This window comes from Jaminaea rosea (genome assembly GCF_003144245.1).
Source record: "Jaminaea rosea strain MCA 5214 unplaced genomic scaffold BDZ90scaffold_1, whole genome shotgun sequence".
Lineage (NCBI taxonomy): Eukaryota > Fungi > Basidiomycota > Exobasidiomycetes > Microstromatales > Jaminaea > Jaminaea rosea.
In genome coordinates this window covers 824339-849125 of record NW_020289975.1, presented here as the reverse complement: position 1 = coordinate 849125, position 24787 = coordinate 824339, and the positions used below count along the sequence as shown (strand labels likewise).

At 59.5% G+C, this 24787-nt stretch overlaps 10 protein-coding genes across 10 annotated transcripts; 5 read left to right on the top strand and 5 right to left on the bottom strand.

Moving 5' to 3' along the window:
* Positions 1–338: 338 nt before the first annotated feature.
* BDZ90DRAFT_7258 (hypothetical protein) lies at positions 339–1393 on the bottom strand. Its single transcript, XM_025509810.1, has 3 exons — positions 1286–1393; positions 1055–1215; positions 339–968 (listed from the first exon to the last, which is right to left on the bottom strand). The coding sequence occupies exons 2-3, from the start codon at positions 1213–1215 to the stop codon at positions 569–571; spliced, it is 561 nt and encodes a 186-aa protein (XP_025364835.1). The 5' UTR covers positions 1286–1393; the 3' UTR covers positions 339–568.
* Positions 1394–1721: 328 nt separating this feature from the next.
* On the bottom strand, positions 1722–7447 carry BDZ90DRAFT_229240 (hypothetical protein). The gene has a single exon (XM_025504981.1). It carries the CDS (start codon positions 7304–7306, stop codon positions 1847–1849), a length of 5460 nt encoding a protein of 1819 aa, XP_025364834.1. The 5' UTR covers positions 7307–7447; the 3' UTR covers positions 1722–1846.
* A 14-nt stretch (positions 7448–7461) lies between these two features.
* On the top strand, positions 7462–10244 carry BDZ90DRAFT_257312 (putative SEC23; the record flags this gene model as incomplete). Its single annotated transcript, XM_025507939.1, has 3 exons — positions 7462–7468; positions 7739–8048; positions 8123–10244. 3 exons carry the CDS (start codon positions 7462–7464, stop codon positions 10242–10244), a joined length of 2439 nt encoding a protein of 812 aa, XP_025364833.1.
* Positions 10245–10318: 74 nt separating this feature from the next.
* On the bottom strand, positions 10319–12744 carry BDZ90DRAFT_7243 (hypothetical protein). Its single transcript, XM_025509806.1, has 2 exons — positions 12067–12744; positions 10319–12039 (listed from the first exon to the last, which is right to left on the bottom strand). The coding sequence occupies exons 1-2, from the start codon at positions 12682–12684 to the stop codon at positions 10393–10395; spliced, it is 2265 nt and encodes a 754-aa protein (XP_025364832.1). The 5' UTR covers positions 12685–12744; the 3' UTR covers positions 10319–10392.
* Positions 12745–12941: 197 nt separating this feature from the next.
* Positions 12942–14736, top strand: BDZ90DRAFT_229238 (hypothetical protein). Its single transcript, XM_025504980.1, has 3 exons — positions 12942–13217; positions 13279–13537; positions 13612–14736. The coding sequence occupies exons 1-3, from the start codon at positions 12988–12990 to the stop codon at positions 14635–14637; spliced, it is 1515 nt and encodes a 504-aa protein (XP_025364831.1). The 5' UTR covers positions 12942–12987; the 3' UTR covers positions 14638–14736.
* BDZ90DRAFT_229237 (hypothetical protein) lies at positions 14667–16328 on the bottom strand. The gene has a single exon (XM_025504979.1). It carries the CDS (start codon positions 16229–16231, stop codon positions 14732–14734), a length of 1500 nt encoding a protein of 499 aa, XP_025364830.1. The 5' UTR covers positions 16232–16328; the 3' UTR covers positions 14667–14731.
* A 165-nt stretch (positions 16329–16493) lies between these two features.
* BDZ90DRAFT_229236 (hypothetical protein) lies at positions 16494–18351 on the top strand (the record flags this gene model as incomplete). Its single annotated transcript, XM_025504978.1, has 4 exons — positions 16494–17119; positions 17197–17451; positions 17520–17828; positions 17906–18351. The coding sequence occupies exons 1-4, from the start codon at positions 16598–16600 to the stop codon at positions 18347–18349; spliced, it is 1530 nt and encodes a 509-aa protein (XP_025364829.1). The 5' UTR covers positions 16494–16597.
* Positions 18352–18482: 131 nt separating this feature from the next.
* Positions 18483–20146, bottom strand: BDZ90DRAFT_247796 (hypothetical protein; the record flags this gene model as incomplete). Its single annotated transcript, XM_025507607.1, has 4 exons — positions 19779–20146; positions 19388–19700; positions 19053–19308; positions 18483–19007 (listed from the first exon to the last, which is right to left on the bottom strand). The coding sequence occupies exons 1-4, from the start codon at positions 19951–19953 to the stop codon at positions 18483–18485; spliced, it is 1269 nt and encodes a 422-aa protein (XP_025364828.1). The 5' UTR covers positions 19954–20146.
* A 194-nt stretch (positions 20147–20340) lies between these two features.
* BDZ90DRAFT_276696 (PEBP-like protein) lies at positions 20341–21731 on the top strand. Its single transcript, XM_025508952.1, has 2 exons — positions 20341–20814; positions 20900–21731. The coding sequence occupies exons 1-2, from the start codon at positions 20368–20370 to the stop codon at positions 21662–21664; spliced, it is 1212 nt and encodes a 403-aa protein (XP_025364827.1). The 5' UTR covers positions 20341–20367; the 3' UTR covers positions 21665–21731.
* A 755-nt stretch (positions 21732–22486) lies between these two features.
* Positions 22487–24763, top strand: BDZ90DRAFT_276695 (hypothetical protein; the record flags this gene model as incomplete). Its single annotated transcript, XM_025508951.1, has 1 exon — positions 22487–24763. The coding sequence occupies one exon, from the start codon at positions 22487–22489 to the stop codon at positions 24761–24763; it is 2277 nt and encodes a 758-aa protein (XP_025364826.1).
* Positions 24764–24787: the final 24 nt, after the last annotated feature.

The following is a 24787-nucleotide window of genomic DNA, read 5'->3' as shown; positions in this document are numbered from 1 at the left end:
GCGAGGCAGTAAGTGTGGCTGATATGAGGGTCAGATGAGGGGAATAGGAGGTGACGCGCGCTGAGGCCCCTTCTTGAGGGTCTGAGGGACAGCCGTGGCGCCGAGCCATGAGTTGTGGCCTGCCACAGCAGCGATGGCGGCGAGGCTCGAGGTCAGACTTCTACTATCGGTCGGCGCCCGAGTCACGTCGACCCACCTGCATCAGGTCTGATCGTCACCCTCTCCACGCCACCCGTACTCAGATTTCTTCTGATTGTGCCCACCCTTGGACTTGAGGTTGGTGTCGACCTGCTGAGCATCAGCGACAGGCTTAGCGCCTTGAAGCTTGACGCTGCCATCCTTGGCCTTGGCCTTGAAGTTTGGGGGACCACCAATTCCAGGCCCCATCCCAGGCCCCGTACCACCGTCGACGGCGTTCCCAGGATAGTAGGGGCCCGACGTGCGGCAGAGGGGGCAGGTTATCTGAGCAATGGCGCCGTTGGAACAGCGGAAGTTCTGGCGTCCCCATCCGCCGCCACTCATGCCATTGGGGATGTACGAGGCAGTGCGCAGGTCGACCATACCCGTGTCAATGACGGCTGATAGCGAGCATCACCGATGCAAGAGGTGCTATGGTCAGCCTTGCCGCGTGCAGATCGTATCTTTGACAACGTGACTCACCCTGTCCACTCTGGCTAGGGTTGAGCATGGTGACAGCCCAGTCGCGTGTAGGCGAGTAAGTGTTGAACAGGAGAAAGAGGCACTCGAGGTTGGCCGTGTGCTCATCCCCTAGCGTCGTGGCGTATTGGGCTACGAGCTCGACCTGAGAGAAGAAGCGACACTGGAAGCAGCTGCCCTGTACTGGGCCGTAGGGCTGAGGCCCGCCTTGGCCCAATGGGTTGCCGTTTGGGTCGACGGCGATGTTGCTGTGGCAGTCAACCTTGGAGCCGGTCTTGCTGTTAACACAAGACGTCTCGGTGGTGTCGACGCTGTAGCGAGAGCGGCGGAGGGATAGCAGGAGTCAGCGTGTGTTCGCGATCAATCGCAATGTCACGGTAGCAATCGCCGCATTCACTTGTAGTGCTTGCCGTTGACATCGACACTGTAGTGGTGGCTGTCCCCGAGCTTCTTGACGGAGAAGTCATGGTGGTTCACAGATATGCCACCCTGGCCGGCAGCATGGACGAGGGCGAAGAAGGTCACAAGTGCGATAAAGGCGGTCGTGAGCTTAAGCATCTGCACGTCATGGACGCAAAGGCGGTTGGTGAGTGATAGGGACGAGTAGGACAGCGATGACCTAACTCACAGTGTGTAGGTACGGGTTCGGGGTTGGAGGTTGGGGAAGGATCGCAGTGGTGGAAGCTGGACGAGAGGGGAGCGGTCGTCTTATGATGATACACAAGCAAACGCTTCAAGGCGGCCGAGCAGCTCTCGAGCATCATCTGCTGGCGAGTGCGACGGTGCATCCAGACACGCAAGGCCAGAGCAATCTAGTCACGCGGTGCACACTCGCTGAACTTGGCGTACGGGCCGCATGTTGCAATCTTTGTCGTCGTTCCACTCGTTGACGGCATTCGAAAGCTCAGCGGATCATCAGTACCTTTCATCAGCGTAGCACAGATCGCTGCTTCGAATCACGGCAGGAGCTTCCCGAGTCGGCAATGTGCACGAGTTAATGAGCTTCAGCGCCCGGCAAACCGGTCCGTAGGTGCAGCCGCTCTTTCTCGTTCGCTCCATTTCGTTCCTGATCATAGGTCTCTATTTTGCAGATATGCTCCGTCGACGCGACGAGGGCAATGATTGCTGATTGGATGTGATGCTCTGCGTACACGTCCCGGTATCCATCTGAGGTCGCTCGCTCGCTCGCTCACCTCCCGGCTGGCGTCGTCCCAACGATGGCGCTCCTCTTCTCTCTGATGGAGAAGAGCATGACCTGCCCTCCGGCACTTCCTCCGCTTGTGCTCCGTTCAATATGACTCCTGATGTTCTTCGCATACTCCCTCTCCTCTCCACTGCTCAATGTATCAAAGAACCCTCTCCACGCCACATCCCGCCTCGCCGTATCCTTGGCCATGGCCGCCGAGCAAAGGCCATCAAAGGCATCCCCGCGCAGATCGACCGCAATGACGGGAATCTCACCGCTAGAGATCGCGCCCGCGAGGCGGTGGGCTTCACGAGTTGCTGAGTGGATGACAGGGTGATTCGTGGACAGCTTGACGCGACGATCCGCGTTCGCTCCGCGGTCTGACTTGTCCTTTTGGCGCGTTGAGGCGTGGACGGGCAGCACGACTTGGGTCTCCATCATGGCGCTACCGCCAGCAAGTGAGCCTGTATTCGCGCTGAGACTCGTGCCTGTGGCGCTGCTACCTCCTCCCTCTCCTCCCAGTGCAAGCGCAGCATTGCTGACTCCGCTGGTAGCTGCGCCGCCCATCCCTGCCTGCCCAGAGGCTCCCGTGCCCACGCCACCTGCCTGACCCACGCCTCCACTCTGCAACTGCGGCTCAGCAGCAGCCAACGCATCGTATGTGCCACCCGCACCACCACCCAGCAGCCTAGCAAGATGTTCCAGCAGCCACGGCATCAAGTCTAGGGTGGATTGAAACTCGACGTCGGCCATCTTGGTCCACAAGCTTCGCACCTTGATCGACCTTGCCGCGTAGACTAGGAAAGAGAAGCCTTCCTCCTTGCATCGCGCAGCTACCATGAGCATCGACTCCTGCCCTGCGTCATCCTCGTAACTGACGTCTGCGCGTACGCCATTCGCCCAAAGCTCGCGCGTGACCTCCATGCGCGTGTCGAGCATGCCTGGCGCAGAGTGAACGTAGACGTCCGCTCGTCGCGGCGTCCAGAGGTCAGGGGGACGACGAGGCTCGCTGATCTCCTGATCCTTTGCGAGGGCGTGCACGAGCTTCGAAACGGCGATCTGAATGCCGACGCCATTCGGCGGGTTGCCGCTCAGAGGCGTTGCAAATCGAGCGATGAGGCTCGAGTAGCGCCCTCCTGATGCGACGACGTCCCATCGACCACGTCTCTTCTTGCCCCCCGTGGGCCGCGCGACTTGAAAGAAGACCTGTCCCTTGAAGTACTGACTGTGGTTGCTCAGCATCGGCGAAAGGAGGAAGCGACGCTCTGCGGGCACGCCAAGCTTGCGCGCCGCTTCTCGCACTTCAATGATGGCCTGAACGGCTCGAGACAGGGTGGGACGATGATCCACTGGCATCACCCGATCCAACTTTGCATGGACCGTCTCCACATCTTCGCACATTGACGCGCAGAGCTCGAGCTCGTCGACGATTGACTTGGGAAGATGGAGCTGCTGCGTCAGCTTGGTGCGAGCGGCATGCGAGCTGCTTGCTGGTCCTGCTCTTGAGCTGAGCGTCATGAGGGCTGCGAGCGTGGAAGCTTGCTGATTGACCGGCACTCGCTCGAGGAGCAAGTCGAGGATGACCCCATGATTGACCAGGATGACCCAATCATTTTTGAAGCCGGGCACTTCGCTGAGGACTTCCTCCAAACAAGCAAGACACTCTCCCTCGGCTGCTGGAGGCATAGGAATGTCGGCGCCCGTGACGATGTCCAGATTGGCGGCCATGATAGCCATGGGCTGACCGCCGGCAAGCAGACTCTCGCGGTACACCGGTCCGATGCAGTAGCGCTTGAGTCGAGGGTACTGCGCTCGAGCGACGGCACGAGCAAATGGGACGAGGTGGTCGCGTGGGAGATGCACGACTTGACCAGTCGAGTCGAGAAGCGAGACCGGATTGCCGCCGTCCTTGCTCGAGTACAGGCCGCTCTTGGATGGCATCAAAAGCGGAGGTGTGAGCTCGATAGCGCCCCGCCTGACGAATACAGTGCGCAGCCAGTCCATGACGACGGCTTCTCTCGGATCCGCAAGCGTCTCCCTCTGCGAGCCTGCGTCGAAGGTAGCATCGCGAATCTCCTCGTCTCGTGACGGTTTCGAGGCGAAGAGCGAGTCAAGTAGCTGAAGGTGATACACTGATGACGGATCTGTGACGAGGCGCAATGTCTCCTGCACTGACTCGTCCTCCAGCCTCGGCGGGAGTAGCTCGCTCTGCAGCAGCCCCAAGGGACTGGGTCGCTCTTCCGGCGAATGTGTGCAGAGCCACTTGACGACGTCGCGCTCCTTGCTGAGCGTCGTTGGCCACGAAGGCGGGAACTCGACGGAAGGCTGACGCAGAGCTCTCAGTCTCAGCACTCTCTCCATGCCCGTCGAGTAGATGCGCCCAGACGCGACCATCTCGAAGACGATGATGCCGAGGGAGTACATGTCGACCTTGTACCCGTAGCGAGCACCGCGTTGCTTGACAATCTCCGGTGCAGCGTAGAGGGCTGTGCCTACTTCGCCCGTCATGTCCTCGCTGTCAATAAGAGCTCGGCCTGACGAGTCTTGCGGTAGGGGAGGAAGGAAACCAGAGTTAGACAGGGAGGCTTCGCCCCCAGCTGCAGCGGTCGGCACGGTCTCGAGGGTGGTGGCGAGACCGAAGTCGCCAATCTTGATGTCTGCGCCTGACATCAGAATATTTGACGGCTTGAGATCGCGGTGAACAATGCCTAGATTGTGAATGTGGACGAGTGCATTGAGGATTTGTCTGAGAAAGCGCCAGCAGTCGTCCATGCTCATTGGACCTCTCTCGATGACCTCTCGTAGCGTCAGATCATCGACGAGTTCCATCTGGATGTACAGCCATCGTGGCTTGCGAGGTGCAACTGAAGGTCTTGACATACTGCGTCGCTGCGAACTTTGACTTGCCGCTCGGCTCACCGCGTGACTCTTGCTCTTGCCGCTGCCTCTTGACCGCATTGCTCGTTGCGTGGCGACGAGGCCGTTCTGATTGAAGGCATCGCCGCTACCGCTCTGGTCGTCGTCATTACTGTCGATTTCATCGCTGCTTGATGTCGATGCATCTTCTGCCTCGCTCTCATCATCCGCTGCAAAGCCGACATGGCTGAGAAAGTCTTCTTCTTCGGCCCGCGCTGCATCATCGAAGTCCGAATCTTTCGGAGGACCAAATGACAATGAGAAGCTGTGAGCTTGAGTTTTGTGCGTCGGTGTTGAGCCGTCCGTTCGCTCTTCGTTCGACGTCGTAGGCGTCGCGCTCGTCGCCAGGTCTGAAAAGCCATCTGCCTGCGCCTCTTCGGTGTGCATCTCCTCGATCCACGCAGCGTAGTAGCGAGTGACGTGAGGGTGGTTCACTCGGGCAAGAGCACCTATCTCCCTGAGCGTCTTCTCCTCGCCTTGCTCCTCTCCTCCATCGAGACGGATCTTCTTGACAGCGTAGACGCCGCCGTCGAGGCGATTCTTGACCTTGCTGACGACGCCGAATGCTCCTTTGCCCAGAACAGAGAGCGGAACAAAGTCGCTCAAAAAGCGAGATGGTGATGGACCAGCCGGCTGCTGTAGCTGAGCTGAGGAGAAGAAAGCCTTGGAGAGCTGCGAAGCTTGGCGTGAAGCGGGAGGTGAAGTATCCCTGATAGTCGCTGGGCTCTTAGTGGAAGCGGCAGGAGGCGCTCCTATTCCGAGACGAGAGTCTGGGATCGGCCCTGCTTTTCCAGCACGTGTCCTTTCGTCTACGGTGGACTCGAGGTGAGCTAGGGCATCGGCAGGAAGAATGCGTCTCTTTGGAGATCGCTCGAGAAGCTTGGACAGCAGATTGAAAGTGGCATCGGTGTCGAATGACTTTTCGATAGCTGTGAGGGCCGTCCAGGGATCGTTGAAGTCGGCGGCGCTTGGCCCGAGGAGGCAAAGCAGGAGAATACGGCCGACGGCAAATGCGTCCCCTTTCCGAGTGTGACGCGCTTCAGATTTGAGTTCAGGCGTTGCCCACCCCTCGCTCCAAGGCTCTTGCACTTCTTGCTGTTCTTGCAGAGGGTTGGCGCGGTGGAGCTCTAAGACGCTGCCCATCCAGACGCTGTCGATGAGCGTTGTCTGAGGGCGGACGCACACTCGCTCAAGGGGCAGGTCTTTGAGAAGTAGGCCGCGCGAATGCAAATGCGATACTGCCGAGAGGAGATCCGCAGCCACCTGAAGCATCTTCGAGGTAGCCAACGACTGGAGGGCTAGCAGCGATTGCAGCTTCGACTCGTGGGCATCTGGCGGTGAAGGAGCCTCGACGAGAGAGAGCAAGAAGGACTCCCCATCTGCATTGTCCCACGTAAAGCCCGCAATTGACCCTTCAGCAATATGCTTCTCTACGCGACTTAGTTGGAATCCCTCGAGGGAGCGAATGGTCGAGTGCCGGACTTGCGACAGCGCTTGCAGTTCTCTCTCGAGCCCAGCAAGCTTTCTACGCCCTCTCGAGGTAGAGAAATACGGCGAGGTGATGCGTAGTTGAGAGAGGAGGCGAGGAAGCGCCGAGCTTTGGGCGGGGATTGCGAGATGGCTGCTGACGAGTCCTCGAAGTGGGCCGAGGGCGGGTGAGATGTCGAAATGGCGGACGACGCCTTGATCTCCATCAAGCTGCAGTGGTGGGTCGAAGGACAAGATGTTGAGGTTTGTGCGAGTGGATATCATCGAGGGCGATGGTACTGGCGGCGACTTGAGGGCTGCTTCAAAGGGAGTGGCTAGGTGAATGGTGTCTGAGCGGGGGAAGCCAGGCGATCGCGGAGCAGTTTGGACGCTCTCCTTGTCGACCTGGTCTTCGTCTTGGAAACCCACTCTGCGTCGCGCTCGCTCAGCCTTGATGGCCTGCTCCCTTTCCTCCATGGCCTTGGCGAGAGACGACGCCTTCTCGGCGGTGCTCTTCCGCTCAGCCTCTTGCTGCAGATGAAGCTCCTTCTCCTTTGCCTTTGCGCCCTCTTGATCTCTCTGGCGCTTCTGTTCTTCGAAACTGAGCACCATGTCCGACTGCCTCTGCTTTTCCTGCTTCTTTTTCTCTTGCTGCTGCTGCTCGCGGACTGCATTGTTGCGAGATAACAGCTCTGCTCCGCACGAGTAGACTTCCCACATTGCCTCCTCTCCTGTTGCTGCAAGCTCGCTGACTTTGGCTCTCAGCGCTTTCTCAAGGGCGACGAGATGTGCCTCTGTGACATGGTGGCTGGTTGCCTCCTTCACCGTCGTCGGGCAGGTGAGGATCAATGCAATTGCTGGATATCGCTTAGGAAGTCTAACCTCAATCTTGACCCAGACGTCGAGATGCTTGAATGTATCATCGTCAGGCCGCAGAGTGATCACAAAGAAGGGCTGTTGAGTTGCGGTCTGACCAGCGGCCCATGCTGACTTTTTCACCAGTTGGCCTGGGACAAAGTCGTCTGCGAGGATGGAGGAAAGTGCTTCGATTTCATCTACCTGGACCTGAGGGATCGACATCGCGTTTGCGCGAGATGATGAGGCCTGACGGCGACAAAGCGCGTCAAGGCTCGAGGCAGAGTGCTGAAGAGGATCGCATGGAGAGGCTAGGCGAGTTGACTGGCTCAAGGATTGAGAAGCCAAGGAGGACTGAAATGAAACATCGACGGAAGCTCATGTCTCGTGCGTGCTTCCTTGGTGCTCGAGCCAGGCCGACTTGGGCTGCTCAAGCGGACAGACGGACTGAGCTTCGAGTACCGGAACGGAAGGCTGGGCGGAACTACTGTCGTCGTGTCGCCGTCTCAGTCGAATGCCAGCCAGAGCGGGGCGATTGGGCGAGCGAGGCAGCCGTCGACGGAGCAACACCAGCCACGTACGACGGCGCCGAGTCCAAGGACGACATCTTCTCGCGTCTCTCATCGTATCCGACATCACCTCCATCACCACACCCAGGCATCATGAGTGAGTACCATGAGCATCCGCGCAGGGCTAGCAGACTGCTGTTGGGACTCGCAGACTCACCTCTGCACCCGTCTACCCCCGCCAACCCCCGCATTCACGCAGACGTCGACGACGTCGAGGATCGCGATGGAATCCGTCTCTCGTGGAACGTCTGGCCGGCGACACGAGCGGAGGCTACCCGCACCGTAGTCCCCGTATCGGCTCTGTACAATCCGCTCAAGGAGAGGGAAGATCTCCCACCAGTCATGTATGAGCCCGTCACTTGCAAGGCGCCGTGCCGTGCCGTCCTCAATCCCTACTGGTACGTGCGCCGAGATAGCAGTATGCATACATATTACAATACTCACCCTTTTGCCCCTATTCCTCCGCTGCTAGCCAAATCGACGTGCGAGCCAAGCTGTGGATCTGCCCCTTCTGTCTCTCCCGCAACGCCTTCCCCCCGCACTATCGCGACATCTCCTCGACGAACCTGCCCGCCGAGTTGCTCCCCAAGTACACCACAATCGAGTACACCTTGTCACGCCCGGCGCCCACTCCACCCATCTTTCTCTACGTCGTCGACACTTGCCTCGATGAACAGGATCTCAAGGGGCTGCGCGAGGCCCTCGTAGTCAGCTTGAGCCTCTTGCCCCCCAATGCCCTTGTGGGATTGATCACCTTCGGTACAATGGCTCAGGTCCACGAGCTGGGCTACGAGGCTTGCCCCAAGTCCTACGTCTTCCGTGGCACAAAGGAATATGCACCCAAAGCCATTCAGGACATGCTCGGCCTCACGCCCGGAGCCAGACCCGGTATGCCGCCTCAAGCCGGCGGGCCCTCGGGAGCTCAGCCGGGACAACAGGCTCAGCCCTCTCGCATCGGTGCAGCTCGCTTCCTCTTGCCTGTTCAGCAGTGCGAGTTCCAGCTCACCAACATCCTTGAGCAGTTGCAGAAGGATGCCTGGCCCGTAGCTAGCGACAAGAGGGCACAGCGATGCACGGGAACGGCCGTGGGTGTCGCCGTTGGTCTGCTGGAGACTTCGTTCCCCAACACAGGCGCTCGTATCATGCTCTTCTCCGGGGGACCGTGCTCCGAGGGACCGGGCAACGTTGTCTCGACGGAGCTGCGTGAGCGCATTCGCTCGCATCACGACATCGACAAGGACAACGTCAAGTACTACAAGCGCGCCCTCAAGTACTACGACTCGATGGCGAGGCGGGCGGCGCAGAATGGCCATGCCATTGATATCTTCGCTGGGTGCCTGGACCAGGTCGGTCTCCTCGAGATGAAGGCGCTGGCGAACGCGACGAATGGTAACATGGTGCTGGCGGACAGCTTCCAGATGGGCATCTTTAAGCAGAGTTTCCAAAAGATCTTCGGCAAGGACGAGAATGGCGACCTCCAGATGGGCTTCAACGCTACCGTAGACGTGCAGACGACGAAAGAGCTCAAGGTATCAGGCCTCATCGGCCACGCGATCTCTGCCAACAAGAAGTCGGGTTGCGTCTCTGAGACGGAGATAGGTATTGGTGGGACATCGGCCTGGAAGCTTTGTAGCGTCACACCGCGAACAGCGCTGGGCACCTACTTCGAAGTGGTCACTCCCGCAGGCACACCGCTCCAACCAGGCGCACGCGGACTCGTCCAGTTCGTTACGCACTACCAGCACGCAAATGGTACCTACCGCCTTCGCGTCACCACGATCGCCCGCTCCTTTGCCTCGGAAGCCACGGGCGGCACGCAAGCGATCGCGTCCTCCTTTGACCAAGAAGCCGCAGCAGTTCTCATGGCTCGCATTGCCGTCTTCAAAGCCGAGATTGACGACTCGCCCGACGTCCTCCGCTGGCTGGATCGCATGCTCATCCGCCTCTGCCAACGCTTCGCCGACTATCGCAAGGACGACCCAACATCCTTCCGCCTGCAGGAAGGGTTCAGCATCTACCCGCAGTTCATGTTCCATCTGCGTCGCTCCCAATTCTTGCAGGTATTCAACAACTCCCCAGACGAGACGGCTTATTACCGTCACGTTTTGAATGTGGAGGATGTGAACAACTCTCTCATCATGATTCAGCCCACCCTCATGTCTTATGGACTGGAAGATCCTCCGCAGCCCGTCCTGCTGGACTCGGTGTCCATTCGCCCCGACGTCGTGCTGCTGCTCGACACCTTCTTCCACGTCCTTATCTTCCACGGCACCACGATCAAGGAGTGGCGCAATGCAGGCTACCAAGATCAAGAGGGTTATGAGAACTTCAAGGAGGTGCTCGAGAATCCCAAGGCAGACGCTGCAGAGTTGCTGGGAGACAGGTGCCCTATTCCGAGATACATCGTGTGCGACCAGGGAGGATCGCAGGCACGTTTCCTGCTGAGCAAGCTCAATCCGAGTACGACGCACATGTCCGGAGGCGTGTACGGGAGCACGCCGGCTGCCGGGCAGGCGATCTTCACGGACGATGTGTCGTTGCAGGTGTTCTTGGAACACCTCAAGAGGTTGGCGGTGGGCGCGCAGACGAATTGAGCGGGGGCCGTTGGGCAGGCGTGAGATGGGCAGAGAGGGTCCACCCGCTCGATGTAGGCACGTCTATCAGTGTGAATCGTATTCCTTTACCGCGTGTACAATGGCTGCATTCAATGACCGGCAACGGTGCATCCTCTAGGATCACTTCTCATCTCACCTTCCCTGCCGTTGCTCTCCTCCTCCTCTTCCTTCTCTGCGCCCACAATTTCATCTCCCTGGCACCCGCCAAGACCAGCGGCACGATGAGCGGCCCGAACAGCGGAGTATAGACGGCCCAAGTGTGCTCAGCGGGGAAATAGAGCAAGCCCACCATTCGATGGTGATGGAATGCTTCCCCTGCGTGACGCTCAGCAAGGGAGGAGAGGGAAAAGCAGGAGCGGAGCGAGCGAGGTGGGCTCAACGAATTTGACGAGGAAGAAGCAGGAGAGGTGGCACCGTCGAGCTCTTGCAATGCCTTGAGCGCCAGCTCAACCCTTTCTTGCACTGCCCGTCCGACCTCCAGGGACGGCAAGCGTGCCAGGACTTGGTGTAGAGCAATGAGGGACTCGAGTGAGGAGCGAATACGCTTCAGGAGGGTGAGACGGAGCAGATGAAAGTGGGCGCGTCGCTGAGAGGCACCGTGTTGCTCCTCTTGGACGGCTGGTAAGCCGAGCAAAGATCGGATCTGTCGTCCCCATAAATCGAGAATATCCCGCTGATCCTGTTCACTCGGTGAGAGAAGGTGCAAACCTGCCCCTTCTCTACCACTCTCGCCCTGCCCTTCATTGTAGATCACTACTCCTCCCCAACCGGGGACCGTCCAGCCCCAATGCACCGGCTCGGCTTCTTGAGCTACGGCTGCTGCAATCTTGGTCTGTTGTTGCTGCTGTTCTTTCTGCAATGAGACGTCGACATCCCCATCCGCCTCGGTGCCTGCCTCGTCAAGCGCAGTGGCGGCCAAGTGAATCAGGGGAGTGTGCTCTCGAGAAGGCTTGTAGAGAACAAGATGGAGGGTCTTGGTCTCTTCCTGGTTCTCTGCTTCATCTGCGCTACTGTCCTGTCGAGGAAAGAGGTCGGGGAATCTATTCCTGCGTTTCTCCGTTCCAGTAGGCGGCGTCGCAGGCGAGACAGACGTCTCCGTAAGCCCCCAAGCGCCTTCATCGACGAAGATTTCCAGCTGGTCGGGAGAGAGAACGTGCACTGATTTGGTGACAGGACGGCTCTTGTCGATGGGCACGCGCTCCTTTCGTGTGCGGGTGACGCTGCGGACACGCTTGCGTGGTGACGGAGCCGCTGATGCCTCCTCTTCCTGGCCGTCATTTCCCGCCCTAGCCTTGTCCTCATCCGGATCGTCGTACTCCTCGTCCACTGTCTCTTCGAACTCCCTCTCCTCCCATTCCACCCATTTCTCCTCCGTCATCCACTCGACCTCCTCCCATTTGACGCCATTCGTCTTCGCGTCCAAGCCCCAATGCGTCTCAAACCCAATGCGAGTGACGCCTTGTAGAGAGCGAGCTACGTCGTGCAGCTCGGATTGAAGGTCTTTGATGAAGGAAGGCGACGAGGCGAGGGGAGCCAGGAGCTGTGGAGGGTGGGAAGTGTTGGACGACTGGGGAATGGAAGGCAGGTCCTCATTTAGGACGTGTAGGGAGAGGAGCAGACGCGGCGGGAGGGGAATTGAGATGTCTGAGTGGGCGTCGACTTTGCCTGCTGAAGTCTGGTCGTATTCTAGTCTTCGCAGCACCTCCTCGTCGTCTGCTAAGCTGAGAGCCGGCAAAGGGGGCCTTGGCGGGCGCTGAGGGGAAAAAGGCGGCGCCTCTGTGTGCAGCTCACCAAGGGCGGCCTCTGGCTCTGGTACTGGGTCTACGGCTGCTGCCTCACTACTACTACCTTCCGTGCCTGTCGGGGCCCCTGCTTCGGTGTTGACCAAGAGGTGCTTGAGAGGTAGATTCAAGTCGAGGGCGATGCGTCGAGCGAGAGCGATGGCAACGCTGTCGGGCGAGTAGGACGAAGTGTTGGAGGGCAGAGCCAGATGGTGTATTGTTGAGCCATGGAGCCAAGCGGACGGATGGACGTCATAGACAAAGTCTGCCTGCTCTGCTCTCATGTTATCCGTTGTGATATCCCACTTCAAGCACCAGCTCTCCTCGTGACTGGACGGAGCATCCGTGGCCTGCTGAAGGAGCGCAGCAGCGCGCTCTTTCACCTTCTGACCCCACCCGTCATCTCTCATCTCTGCCTCTATTCCCTTGATGCCAATGAGCGCAGGAAGCGCAATCGGGCATGTCGTCTGCTGCTTCTTCTGCCACTGCGCAATGGCAGTCTCATCGATGGGACGTCGATGCACCGAGACGAGGGAGCGGGCATAAGGAAAGCAGACGAGGATGAGTGCATACAAGGAGACGAGAATAGCGACGCGCGTTGAAGTGGATTGAGACGATGATCCCATGGCGGGAGCCATCGTCGTTCGACGGGCACGCTGTTATGATGAAGGATGAGTGACAGGAAGGACGGAAATGAGCGACGTCAACGGGGGTCGACGCCAAAATCAGTGGGCCTGTGCTCGCTCGTTGAAGCGGAACGGGACGAAGTCAGTCGAGATTGAGGTTGAGGTTCGCGTCAAGGCCAGTCCGACACGCGCATCTGCCCGAGTGCCGCCCTTCGCGCCGCTGCTGCCGTGTGTTGATCTCGACGCTGCATATACGCTCGCCCTAGCCTCGCCGATTTCACTTCCCATCCTCACTATCAAACTCTCGACGCAGTCATGCCACCAGCTCGTACATCTTCACCGAGACGCAAATCAATCGCAGGCTCGCGACGTAGCAATGCTCATGCGTCCGCTTCTACAGCTAACTCGGGTCGTCGAAGCATCGCCTTCGCAGACTCGACGAATACGCCGGATGGAGATCAATTGGCCAAGGGAGGCAGAGGTAGTCTGCCGGGTGCCTTCAAGGCTGATCAGAGGGCAATGAGTGCCATGGATGAGGCCAAGAGGTGGGTGCAAAGCAGGGATATGAGAATCATCAGCAGCTGACCTCCGCGACTTTACGCCTAGAATCATCTCGTCTCAAGACGTCGAGGCTGGCCCATCCTCTGCTGCGTCCTCATCGACGACGCCCTACAACGTGCACGCACTCCTGCGCACCTTTGCCAGTCGTCAATCCGCTCGTTCGTCTCGCGAGCATCCGCGCAGATCTCTCGCCACAGTCGAAGACGCCAACGGCCAAGGAGGTGCATGGGACCCTCTCCAGGTCGACTGGGATCTCTTCAAGGACTGGCCGGAGGGACTGGAGTTGGAGGAGAAGGAGATGAAGGTAGGTAGGAGCGCGAACCCGCATGAATTTGCATCTCAATAGGCTGACCTTCCTCTCCGCCACGTCTCGCGCAGCAATACTACAAATACCTCAAATTCATCCACCTCGAGCACGAGACCAAAATTCGCTTCATAACGGAAATAGTCGATGACTTGGAGGCGGATCCGCCTCGCGAGGCCATCGTCTACACACCTCGAGACGTCAAGGAGAAGGAAGCGGAGATGCTGCGGGCAAAAACTCAGCTCAAAGAGGCAAAGCAAGTCGTCCGCTCACTGCGCCATGACGTGGATTCGCTCGCACAACGCGTCGCCCAGCCGTACCACGCACTCTCTGCCTCGTGTGCAGAAGCCAAGTCATTGCTCGATGAGTGCATGGACCTAGAGCTCGAGCTGGTGAAGATGAAAGAAGAGAGCGGGGCTGCCGGCATCACGGATGTCGACGTGGAGGACATGGACCTCGAGACCCTCCCTCCCGTGGGCACCCTCACCTCTGCAGAGGCGGAGCGATTCTGCGAGCGTCAAGAGGAGGAGCTCGTCGCACTGGAAGAGTCAAATACGCACGTCGACGCCCTGATGGTCAGGCTGCGCTCGGACGCAAAGGCGGCGATCAAGGATGTGGACCGCTTATCATCCGAGAAGAACGCAGCGGAGCGTGCAGCGAGAGAGGCTAGGGAATTGGGAGTAGGCGGCAGGAAGCGCGATAGACATGTTGAGGCGGCGTGTGCCAGCCATTCCGCCACTCTAGCCTTGCTGAAGGGTCTGCTCGGCCTGCGCAGGATCGAGGCGCCTGACGAGAAGAGGCTCAACCTCGTCTACGTGTCTAGCGCGGACGGGTGCGAGCTCAGTCTGTGCTTGCAGTTCGACCGACCTGGAGGAAGGCTGAGGAGCGTGGAGCTGCATCACCCTACCCAGCCAGTAACGCTTCTGCCCCCGCCCACTCAGGCGCAGGGAAAGAATGGCAGAAAGTCGTTGAGCAGCACGGCGGTAGTATCGCCAGAGTTCTCGACATTGCTCAAGGCGATCAAGGCGAATGATGTCGCGGCGGTGGTCATGGAAGGGTGGGACTGGGTGGAACGCAAGGGGGCAGAATTTGCGCACTAGGTCGGGTACGCAGGCAGGCTCAGTCGTGGCTTCCCTTTGATATCCTTGTGCAGTTCCGCACCGTCTTCTCTATGCATTGCGATCATCTACAGGTCTATCCAGCGTGCAGCCGCGGTGATGCTGGAGCACTGCCGTCGTCATCGTCTGCAGCATAGTCATAAGCTTCTTCGTCGTCTGTACCAGGCGCACTCTCCCCGCTGCCAGCATAGCCGTCATGCTCGTCGGCGATTGTGACCGTCGCGAGCTGGCTGGTTGTTCGTCTGACGCTGACGTCCTCCTCGTCTCCCTCCTCGGCAACGATGTCCAGCGTAGCGTCGCCTTCGCTGGGCTGCAGCGTGGCATTCCCCGCCGTCTCGTCCGCAGCGTCAGCCTCAGACACGCTCCACCCGTCATCATCATCGGACGAGTCGCCCAGCTCGCTCGCACTGGTGCCAACGTCCGTGGTGGGCGGCGTCTCGAGGCCTCCTTGCGAGCGGGAGACGATGCCGACTGGCATAGCTCCGGCAGGATTCGGTGCAGAAAGGGAACCAAAGGGAGCGCCTCCCTCACGCTGTCTCTGCCTGTGCTCTTCCCGCATCTTCTGCATCGTCGTCTTACTCGGAGGAGGCTTCAAGATCCACGTCAACTTTGTCCCTTCCTCACCGCTATTGGGCGCGGGCTTGGAAAAGCTCCTCATACCCCAGACTCTTGCGAGACAGTGCACCGCCAGACGATCGAACGCGTCTGGCACGCAGAGGACTAGAGATTGAGGTAGACGCTGATGTTCCTCGACTCGAGCACGAGATGCAGTGGAGGCAGTGCCGTCGTCACTCGCCTCGACGAGAATGGTCGGTTGAGAGGTGAGGCTTCCGCCGACTGCCGTGGAGGTAGTGGGGAGATAGACGACCTGATCTGCCCAGTCTTGAAACTCTCTCTCGAGACAGTCGATGAGGTGTTGCATCGGAGTCTGTTCCGGCGGGGGCGGCGGCGAGGCCTCCTCATTGGAGCGCTGATGCGGTCTCCCGCTCCTGGAGATGGTGACGCCCGCTCTCCTATGCAGAAAGAAGCGCGCCTCCTGGATACTCATCGTGAACAATCCACTATCCGGGGGCAAGTCTGATCTTGCATCGTCCAATCCCTTGTCCCCGGGCCTCAACTCCCTCCTTCCCTGTTGCGCAGCTTCCTGCCCCTGCTCCCACTCGACCCTCAAGTCCCTAGCCTGCCTTGCATCACGGATCTCTCCCTGCTTACCCACCTCGCGCAAATAGTGCGGCGTAGGCGAGGGAAATGTACCACGGTATCTCTCTTGACCAGAGTGTGAGGGTAGGTAGTCTGCAGCTCGTGGGCGGGCGACGGCGTGCGGGTTGTGCGACGAAGGGGCTGAATTGATGCGGCGTAGAAGCTTGCGCCGGCCGATGTGACGGTGTGAGGAGGACGTGGATGAAGCGGAAGGAGGAGGCTTGATGGCACGATTGGCCAGAGTGTGGGATGCTGAGTTGCTTGACCTGGGGTTGACGAGGATCGAGGGCATTGAGAGGGGCACGGGATCGATTAAGGTGGAGGGCGACGACGTGGGCGAAGGGGCCGGCCCTTGTGCCGCGGAGAGTGTCGACATTATTGCAGAGCTCTAGTCTATTGGATCTTGCAATACTTTGAGTGGCCTTTTTGAAAGGGAAGGATTTGCTGTTATGGCCGTGGTAGCCTCAAGAATCAACGGCCTGCAGCCTCACGGCCTTAGATGAGCGTGCCTTTAATGCGAGCGGGAGTGGCGAGCAAGCGGAGGGATACAAAGCCACGTGGTCATCTCACCGCCCTGCATGCACGACACAGCAGCGGGCTGAGAAGAAAGTCGCGCCGGCCGCACACTCAAAGCTCGCCATCGTGATTGCGAGTCATCGAGGGAGAGTTGTCCGGTCAAGTCCGCCATCAGGGTTCAACGTTTCTTCCTCACCATCATCACCACGCCCACCCGTCGCCCAGTATGGCCCACAACCAAGCCTTTCATCGCCGTACAACGCTCGTCAATGGCCCCTCGACGTCTCCACCAACGGCCTCGCCTCCCAACGGCGGGGCCTTTGCGCCTGGCTCCTTCTCAGCAATGATGGCCGCCCAAGCGCAGTCTCCCTCTGCCTATGCCCACGCGGCCATTGAGGCTTCCTCACCCACGGCTCCTGGTGCCATTCCTATCCCCGGATCGAGGCCGCGCAAGCATTCGGCTGGCGGGCTCACCCAGCACATGCCCAAGCTCCTCACTCCTTTCAACACGAGCTCAATCCGTATCCTGCTGCTCGAGGCCGTCAGCCAGCTCGCCGTCGACCAACTGCAGAAGCAGGGCTACCAGGTCGACTATCACAAGGATGCCTGGAGTGAGGAGCAGCTAGTGGAGAAGATCGCCGACTACCACGTCATCGGCATCAGATCGAAGACCAAATTGACGGAGAAGGTCTTCAAGGCTGCCGACAAGCTGCTTGCCGTCGGCTGCTTCTGCATCGGGACGAATCAGGTGCGTGCAAGCGCCAAGCAGACATTTTGCTTTTCCTTCTCAATGCTGACCACCATTAACCCCTCTCTACGCCACAGGTCGACCTCGTAGCAGCCGCCCGCCGCGGTGTATGCGTCTTCAACTCTCCCTTTGCCAACTCACGCTCAGTCGCTGAGCTCGTCATTGGCGAGACCATCGCCCTGTCCCGCCAGCTGGTCGATCGAGCCTCGGAGCTGCGCGCTGGTGATTGGCAGAAGGTCTCCAAGGGCTGCTACGAGATTCGAGGAAAGACACTCGGCATCGTCGGATACGGCCATATTGGTTCGCAGCTGTCGGTGCTCGCCGAGTCGATGGTAAGCGCGTTGAGTACTCCCAATTCTTCTCTCCACACGCTGACCTTGCGCTCTTGGTCGCGCAACAGGGCATGACCGTCCTCTACTACGACGTCCTCCCGCTCATGCCCCTCGGTACCGCGCGCCAAACGGAAACGCTCGAGGAGCTGCTGGGCGCCAGTGACTTTGTGACGTTGCATGTCCCGGAGCTGCCAGAGACGAAGAACATGATGTCCACGCCGCAGTTCAAGGCCATGAAGAAGGGCTCCTACCTCCTCAACAATGCGCGTGGGACCGTCGTTGACTTGCCTGCGCTGTGCGAGGCGATGGAGTCTGGTCACTTGGCGGGTGCGGCGGTGGACGTCTACCCGAAGGAGCCCAAGGGTAATGGCAAGGGGGTGAGTACAAATGACCCGCATTTTCGATCCCGTCTCGCTCTGTAGCTGACCATCCTACCTCTGACCCCTCTCACCAGGAATTCTCCGACTCGCTCAACTCGTGGGCGTCGCGCCTGCGCGCCTGCAAGAACATCATCCTCACCCCTCACATTGGCGGCAGCACAGAAGAGGCTCAGCGGATGATCGGTCAAGAGGTTGCCACTGCTCTCATCCGCTACATCAACTTCGGCGGGTCAGTAGGCGCCGTCAATTTCCCGGAGGTCGACCTGCGAGCCATCACCGAAGCAGAGGGCACGGGCGTCATCCGTATCTGTCACGTCCACGCCAACCAGCCCGGTGCGTTGCGTGCCTTGAACTCGCTGCTGGGCAACTACAACGTCGACAAGCAAAACACAGATAGCAAGAAGGATGTGGCGTACTTGATGGTAGACATCAGCGGAGTCGGAGAGAAGGAGACGAGCGACATCTACGAGCAGGTCAGTAGGTTGCCGACGAACATCTTGACCCGCTTGTTGGCGTAGGCGCGCGCAAGGGGCACTCTGGTGGAGCTCGCTCGCGTATCTTGCCTCGATTCCCTGCTTGATCAATCAATCAACCATAGACGTATATGCACTATCGTCGGGTGAAGTGCATTGGTATTGCGAGCGAGCGACGTTATGACTTGACAGACACGGCTGCGGGCGTCGTAGCGGCTGGTGAGGCCGCTGCCTGTCCCTCGACAGCCTTCCCCTCCTCGGCAACGCCTTTGCCCGCCGCCCTCTGCTTGACCGTCTCCAGACTCTCAACATACGTGGACGGGAACCAGCCAATCCTTCCATCGCGCGTCCTTCCCCTCCACCAGCTACTTTCCTGCCCGCTACTCGGATCCACCTTACTCAGTACCGCAACGATGTCGTTCGGCCGGAGGCTGAGCTCCAGCGGGTCAGACGACTCGTATGTGTACAGAGCACGGACGAAGCTGAGCTTGCTGGGGTCGATGGAGGCTCCATCGGGCAGAGAGAGGTGACCTGCTTGCTGGCCAGTCTGCTGCTCGGCTTCAAGGCGCAAGCGCTCTGCCTCTTGTCGTTGCGTGATGAGCCGCACCAGCTTGCCCATCAAGTACGGCAGACCAACAACAGCGAGGAAGAAGACCACGAGCGGTCGCTTGCTGGGCTTTGCTTTGCCAGGCTGGCCATTGGCCTTCGCTGTCGCAAAGTCCTGGAAATCCTTTGCGTTCAAATCCACCGGCGGAGCTCTCCCGGTCACCTTCAACAGCAATCCCTTCAACCAACGCGCGAGTGCGAAGATGCTCAGCACTTGTCCGAGGTAGTTGCGCAGTGATGCAAATTGGTCGGCAACTCCAACCATTGCGAAAAAAGAGGAGTGTGTGGCCATGAATGTTGACTCGAGCATTTGAGCGAATCCACCGAAGGCGCCGACGATTGAGGAGATGAGCTCGAATGTTGCTTGGGTTCCGGATTCCATGCGCTGCGTCAATGACCTGCATGAGGAGAGGTGAGGTTGGGTGATCAGCATTGCATCGGCAGACAAAGGGGCCTCTTTCACCCTGGCCTACTTACATCTCCTGGCCAGGCATCCCTCCCGGCATCCCTGGCATGCCGCCCATGCCATACCCTCCCATTCCCATCCCGTACCCTCCCATCCCTCCATACCCTCCGAGTCCGCCATATCCACTCCCGTAGCCTCCCATTCCACCATATCCACCATATCCCCCCATTCCATATCCGCCGTATCCTCCCATGCGAGAGTAGGGCGAGCCGTACGCGCCGCCATACCCGCCCCCATAGCCGGACATGCCGGACATGCCTGTCATGCCTGCCATACCGGGGCGATTCAGCGCTGATGAGTAGGCGCCCGTCGAGCCATATGGATCTGCGAGGGCGAAGTGTGTGGGGGCGGGGAGAAGGGGTGTTAGTTCATGATGGGAGTGGGGTTAGCACGGGGACTCACCTGCTGCGGAGGTGGATGCGAGTGATGACGGTCGCTCAGGGACGGCTGGAGCACCCGCTGCCGTCGCGACCGGTGCTGCTGTAGAAGCTACCGTGGACGGTGCAGCTGTTGTCGTCGTTGCTGCTGAGCCCGCAGCTCCTGCCCTCTCCCACGGCTTTGGTGGAGCGGCTGGCATTATGCGTGATGATGAGGACGAAGAGGCAGGACAAGTCCCTCCCGTCTTTCCGGATACTGGGCAGGACACGGTGGCAGGGCAGAGAGCGGAGCGCTAGGTCGTGATAAGAAAAGAGGCAGCGGAGTGTCGCGCGAGTAAGGGTTGCGTGGTTGACGATGATGGGATGGCAAGGAAATGTGGTGGATTCGCTACGCTGATTCACGACCGGCTCAGCGAATCCAGTCCTTGGGTGCGGGCCTCCGCTTGAGCCGAATCGGGCAGCGACTCGACTCGATTCGCGCACATGGCAGCCGGACATCGGAGCGGAAGGCGGCGGCGGGAGGGGCGGAGACAAGAGAGCGGACAAGGACGAGGGAGCAAAGGTCGAAAGAGGCTTTTTGGCTTCTCTGTTAGCCATCCTCCAGCCAGCTCGCAATGTCCTCTGCCTCCGTATCATCCTTGTCAAGAGCAGCAGCACGCCTTGCAAGGCAGAGTGGTGGTCGTCGCTATCTTGCCTCACACGCAGCAAGCCCCACCGCCGCCGCCTCATCTTCCTCCTCCTCTTCTTCTTCCTCCTCATCGTCGTGGTCCCCGCCCATTGCCCCAGGCACTTGCGCAGCCTACGACGAAGCCCTAGCATACATCGCCTCACACCAAGCCAAGCTGCGGCGTCGTATTCAGCAAGTTGAAGGAGACTCCTCATTGAGCGCTGAACAAAAGGCGCAGGTACTGGAAGGCCTCACCGTCGCATCGCAAATTGACGACCCGAAAGTGCGCTGGGCGTTTGAGAGGACAAAGGATGACGAGCTGGATCTGACGGATGCGACTGTGCGGCATCTGAGAGAGAGGGCGTGGAGGAAGTGTGGAAGTCTCGACAAGCTGGTGAGTGGCGCTTACGCTATGTCGAAGCAGCCTTAATCCCGGAATCTCACAGTCCACTTCTCTCTGCTCCTTCCCCCGCCGCTAGATCGAACGCATACGCGACCAGCAAGTCATCCCAGACTCGATCGCGCACATCACCCCCACCATCGACGTTCAGGTCATTCTCGGCTCAGAAGATGGGCCGGGCGTTGGCGACCACACAGATCGTTCTCTGCCCCCATCGGGTGACATCCTTCCCGGCGTGATCATCGAGCAGTCTCACCTTCTCGAGCAGCCCACTCTCCGCCTCACAAGCTTCTCGACTCAAGAGAAGAAGCATACGGTGATGCTGGTGGACTTGGACACGCCATCTCAGGACGGATTCGACATCAATATTCACTGGGCAGTCGCAGACATCCCGCTATTCTGCTCGCAGCCGTCGCGTCTTCTCAGACCAGGCGGCGACATGCTCGGCGGCAAGGAGGTCCTGCCTTACTTCCCCCCTATGCCCTCCCAAGGCTCCGGCAGGCATCGCTATGTGACACTGGTGTTCGAGCAATCCAGTTCCTCCACCCTTGACCTCACCCCACCCCTCTCCCTCAAAGCAGATCTGCGTTCTCTGATCTCGCAGCACTCCCTTCTCCCCGTCGGCATCCACTTCTTCCGCACAGAGTGGACTGAAGCTTCGCGCCGCTCGATCAGCAAGACGTGGGATGAGGCAGGGCTGGCTGAGCCGCGTTGGGCTAAGCTGCCTAGGAGTGAGAGGAAGAGGAGGGTCGACCCGAGGGTGCAGTGGGTGGTTGCGGATCGGAGGGCGATGGCGCAGGCAGAGGGGATGGTTGCGGGGGCCCACGCCGAGGAGCAGGTATAGAGGCCACGCGTCGCGAGAATGATTAGGCATTGCAATTCATCGCCACTGAGAGCATGCAATTTTTCTGGTACGGCGAGCTTGTGAGGTTGCACAGTTTCGCACTCGAAGGCGGTTGGCGCCCTGATATTCGCCAACGCGCTCCTTTGTCCGCCGTGTCATCACCTCGTCGCCAGTCCGAGCTGCTAGACTCGACGGCGTTGACAAGCGAAGGATGAAAGGGCCCATGCGCTAAATCTCCAGTAACGCACAAGCCGCGTCGTGTCCTCATCCTGATCATCGAGAAGCAACACAAAGTAATGACAGGCGCTTCTTGAATTCGTACCATTCCATAAGACCGTTCAAAAGGGTCGGAAGAATCTTGCTGTGAGACCTTTGCCTTTCCCCACCTCACATCTTTGTCACCTTGGCGCCTTCGTCACCATGTCTACTCATCCCCTCGTGGCGCCTCCCTCCCTAGGCAAAGATTTCTCGATGGCCCCGCATTACCGGGAGCGTCGAGCGGCATCTTCATTCCACCAGCCCATCCAGCGACGGCGATCGCATGATCAACCTCGTTTTGCTCCCCGACATCCGTTCAAGCACCGCCTCCTGAGCGTGGACAAGGCCGGACGACTTTGTCCTCGTGGCAACAAAGGTGCTCATCACAATGCAGTCGTGGCACAGCAAGTTCAGCTCATTCTCCGTATGGCAGTATCCAGCGCGCACGTAAAATTGCGCTCACTGGCTGGCAAAGTTGAGCACATCTTGGCAGCCTGCACTACGCCTCTCAGGAGATCGAGATCTTGGCTGCAATTCGTCATCGCGAAATGCTTCGATAGGCTCATGATTCGAGAATTGCCAGAAGGCTGGGCTTTGGGGCTGGCTCACTGGGCTGTTTGGTTCATGCCCGAAGCGCTGCAGGTCGTGGTGATCCATCTGGTGATGCCCCTCTATGAAGCAGCGGGGTTTGCCTCCAGTCTCGCGGTGACGAGATCAACTACCGATTCCTGGTCAGCAGAGTTTCGCCTACTTACGCAACATGCTCTGGATACACTGAGGGACATCGAATGGAGACCCTTTGCCGTTAGCCTTGCATGGACGGCCGCTTCCAGCCTGGCGTACATGCGCATCGGGTCGCCCAGCGAGCGCCTGTCCAGCTCTGTCGGTACGTCTCTGACACGCGTGCTAGCCATCGCGGCCGTCGCCGCGGCGTCGGGCGTTACAGTCGCTATTCGCGAGGCAGCACGCGTGCCTGCAGAATTGGAGTTGAGGAGGCGGGCAGTAGCTGCTGTTCCTTCTTCGCGACGAACAGCAGCGCGAGCGGCAAGAAGGGGACCAGGGGAGACGCCCTTCGAGCACCACAACGACGCCGCCTACGACGCTTTCGCATCCCGCGCCACCGCTGCGACGATCATTCCGGCCGTTGCAGCGTCGCGCCAGCCTGCAAGCTGGCTCGACCCTACACTGCGCACCTATCTCAAGCACATCATGGGGCTACGCCTCCTATCCCTCCTTCTGGATCAGGTCTCCCTATCTGCCTGGAGCACCTGCTTTGGCGTCTTCACTCCCGCCTACGGCGTTCAATCTCCTCCGTGCCTCTTTTCTCTGCACGGGCGCGCAGACGAAGACGACGTGACCACCAGTCGCGGAGTCGCCTGGGCGCTGACGCGAGCGGTCTCCAAAGACAGGCCTTTGCAGTTTCAGGGGAAGGAGGTGACGTCAGGTCTCGCAGCGATACTGTTCGAGGATCTGCGGTGTTGCAGTGTTGCAGTGGCAGGGCGCGGTCACGCTCGCTTCCTGCGACTGTTGACGGCTGGGGCAGCAGGATGTGTCGCAGCTCTCACCGCGATGCAGAGCGACGTTCTGGTCATGTTGAGGAGTAGGGCGTTATTGCGGTGGGCTGTCGCAACGCAGCCTGCGATGATGGTAGAAGCGCTGCCCGGTCAAGGGCGAAGTGACGGGATGAGGGCCGACGACGACGCGACGCAACCTTTGCTCGTAATCTCTGATGATGATGAGGAAGCGGGCCAGGAGGAGGAGGAGGAGCGCGTGGTTACGGACTCAACCATGTCTTTGAGGCAGACGGCTAGCATGTCCAACGCCCTCGGCCTCGAGACCCGCGAACAGCAAGCAGCCAGCAATCAAGACTTCGAGGACGCATCGTTCCTGCTCGAACCACCAAGCTTCGCCTCCGCCACGCCATCTACGACGGCAAGCCCGCTGCAGTACCCGCCTGAGGATATCGCAGAGCGTAATGACCTCGAGAATGTCGACTTCTGGACACACAGTATCGATCTCCTCGCAATGCCGCGCTCTTCGAGCGGTGCAGACGTTCTACGCTACCCCGTGCAAGCAAGGTTGGACTCGTCGGCGAGGAGACAGGACGCCGCCCCCTTCAATGCTGCCCTGCGAGTTAGATTGGGCCCAGAGGAGCGATTCGAGGATGACTTCGCCGGGAGCGAGACAGAGAGCGAGACAGAGGAGGTTGCCAGCGTAGCGACTGAGGAGGAGGAAGATGTTAGCTGGCGCACAGCCAGCTCGCCATCGACGGCAAGTACGCGTCGCACACCGCCGTCACGACACTCTGCCTATACGACTCCGTCGACCCGAGGGGATCAAGCCGACGTCGGTGCATTCGACCTCCATCTCGATCTCCCTACAATGGACATGGGCGAGGCAGAAACTCAGAATGTTCCAGCAGAACAGCCCCATGCCGCCGCCAGCAATCTCAACGAGCAGCAAGCCTGGGCCCCTGGCGCACTCGAACGGACAGCGCATCTACTGCTCTCCGCACGCGCTCGCGAGCTAGCATACGAAGCTGCACTTCGTCGATTTGAGGCGTTGCCGCCACTACCAGAATCACTGCAGCAGTTCGTGCCAGCCCCTCCGCTCTTGCCTGCCGTCTTCGCTGATGAGGAGCAGGAAGCCGTCGCGGCCGAGGAAGGCAGGCCGACGGCATCATGGGCTCGAGTGCTGTTCTCAGATTCGGCACGAAGCATGCGAGAGCTCCTGAGCGAGATGAGGTCGGAGGAGGGGACGACGGCCGCTCGGCGAGCTTTGGTCTTTGCGAGGATTGTGAGGACGCTTACCCACGTAGCGCTTGAGCGCCAAACGATCTAGGAGTGGCGCCCTCTGTCGTAGGTT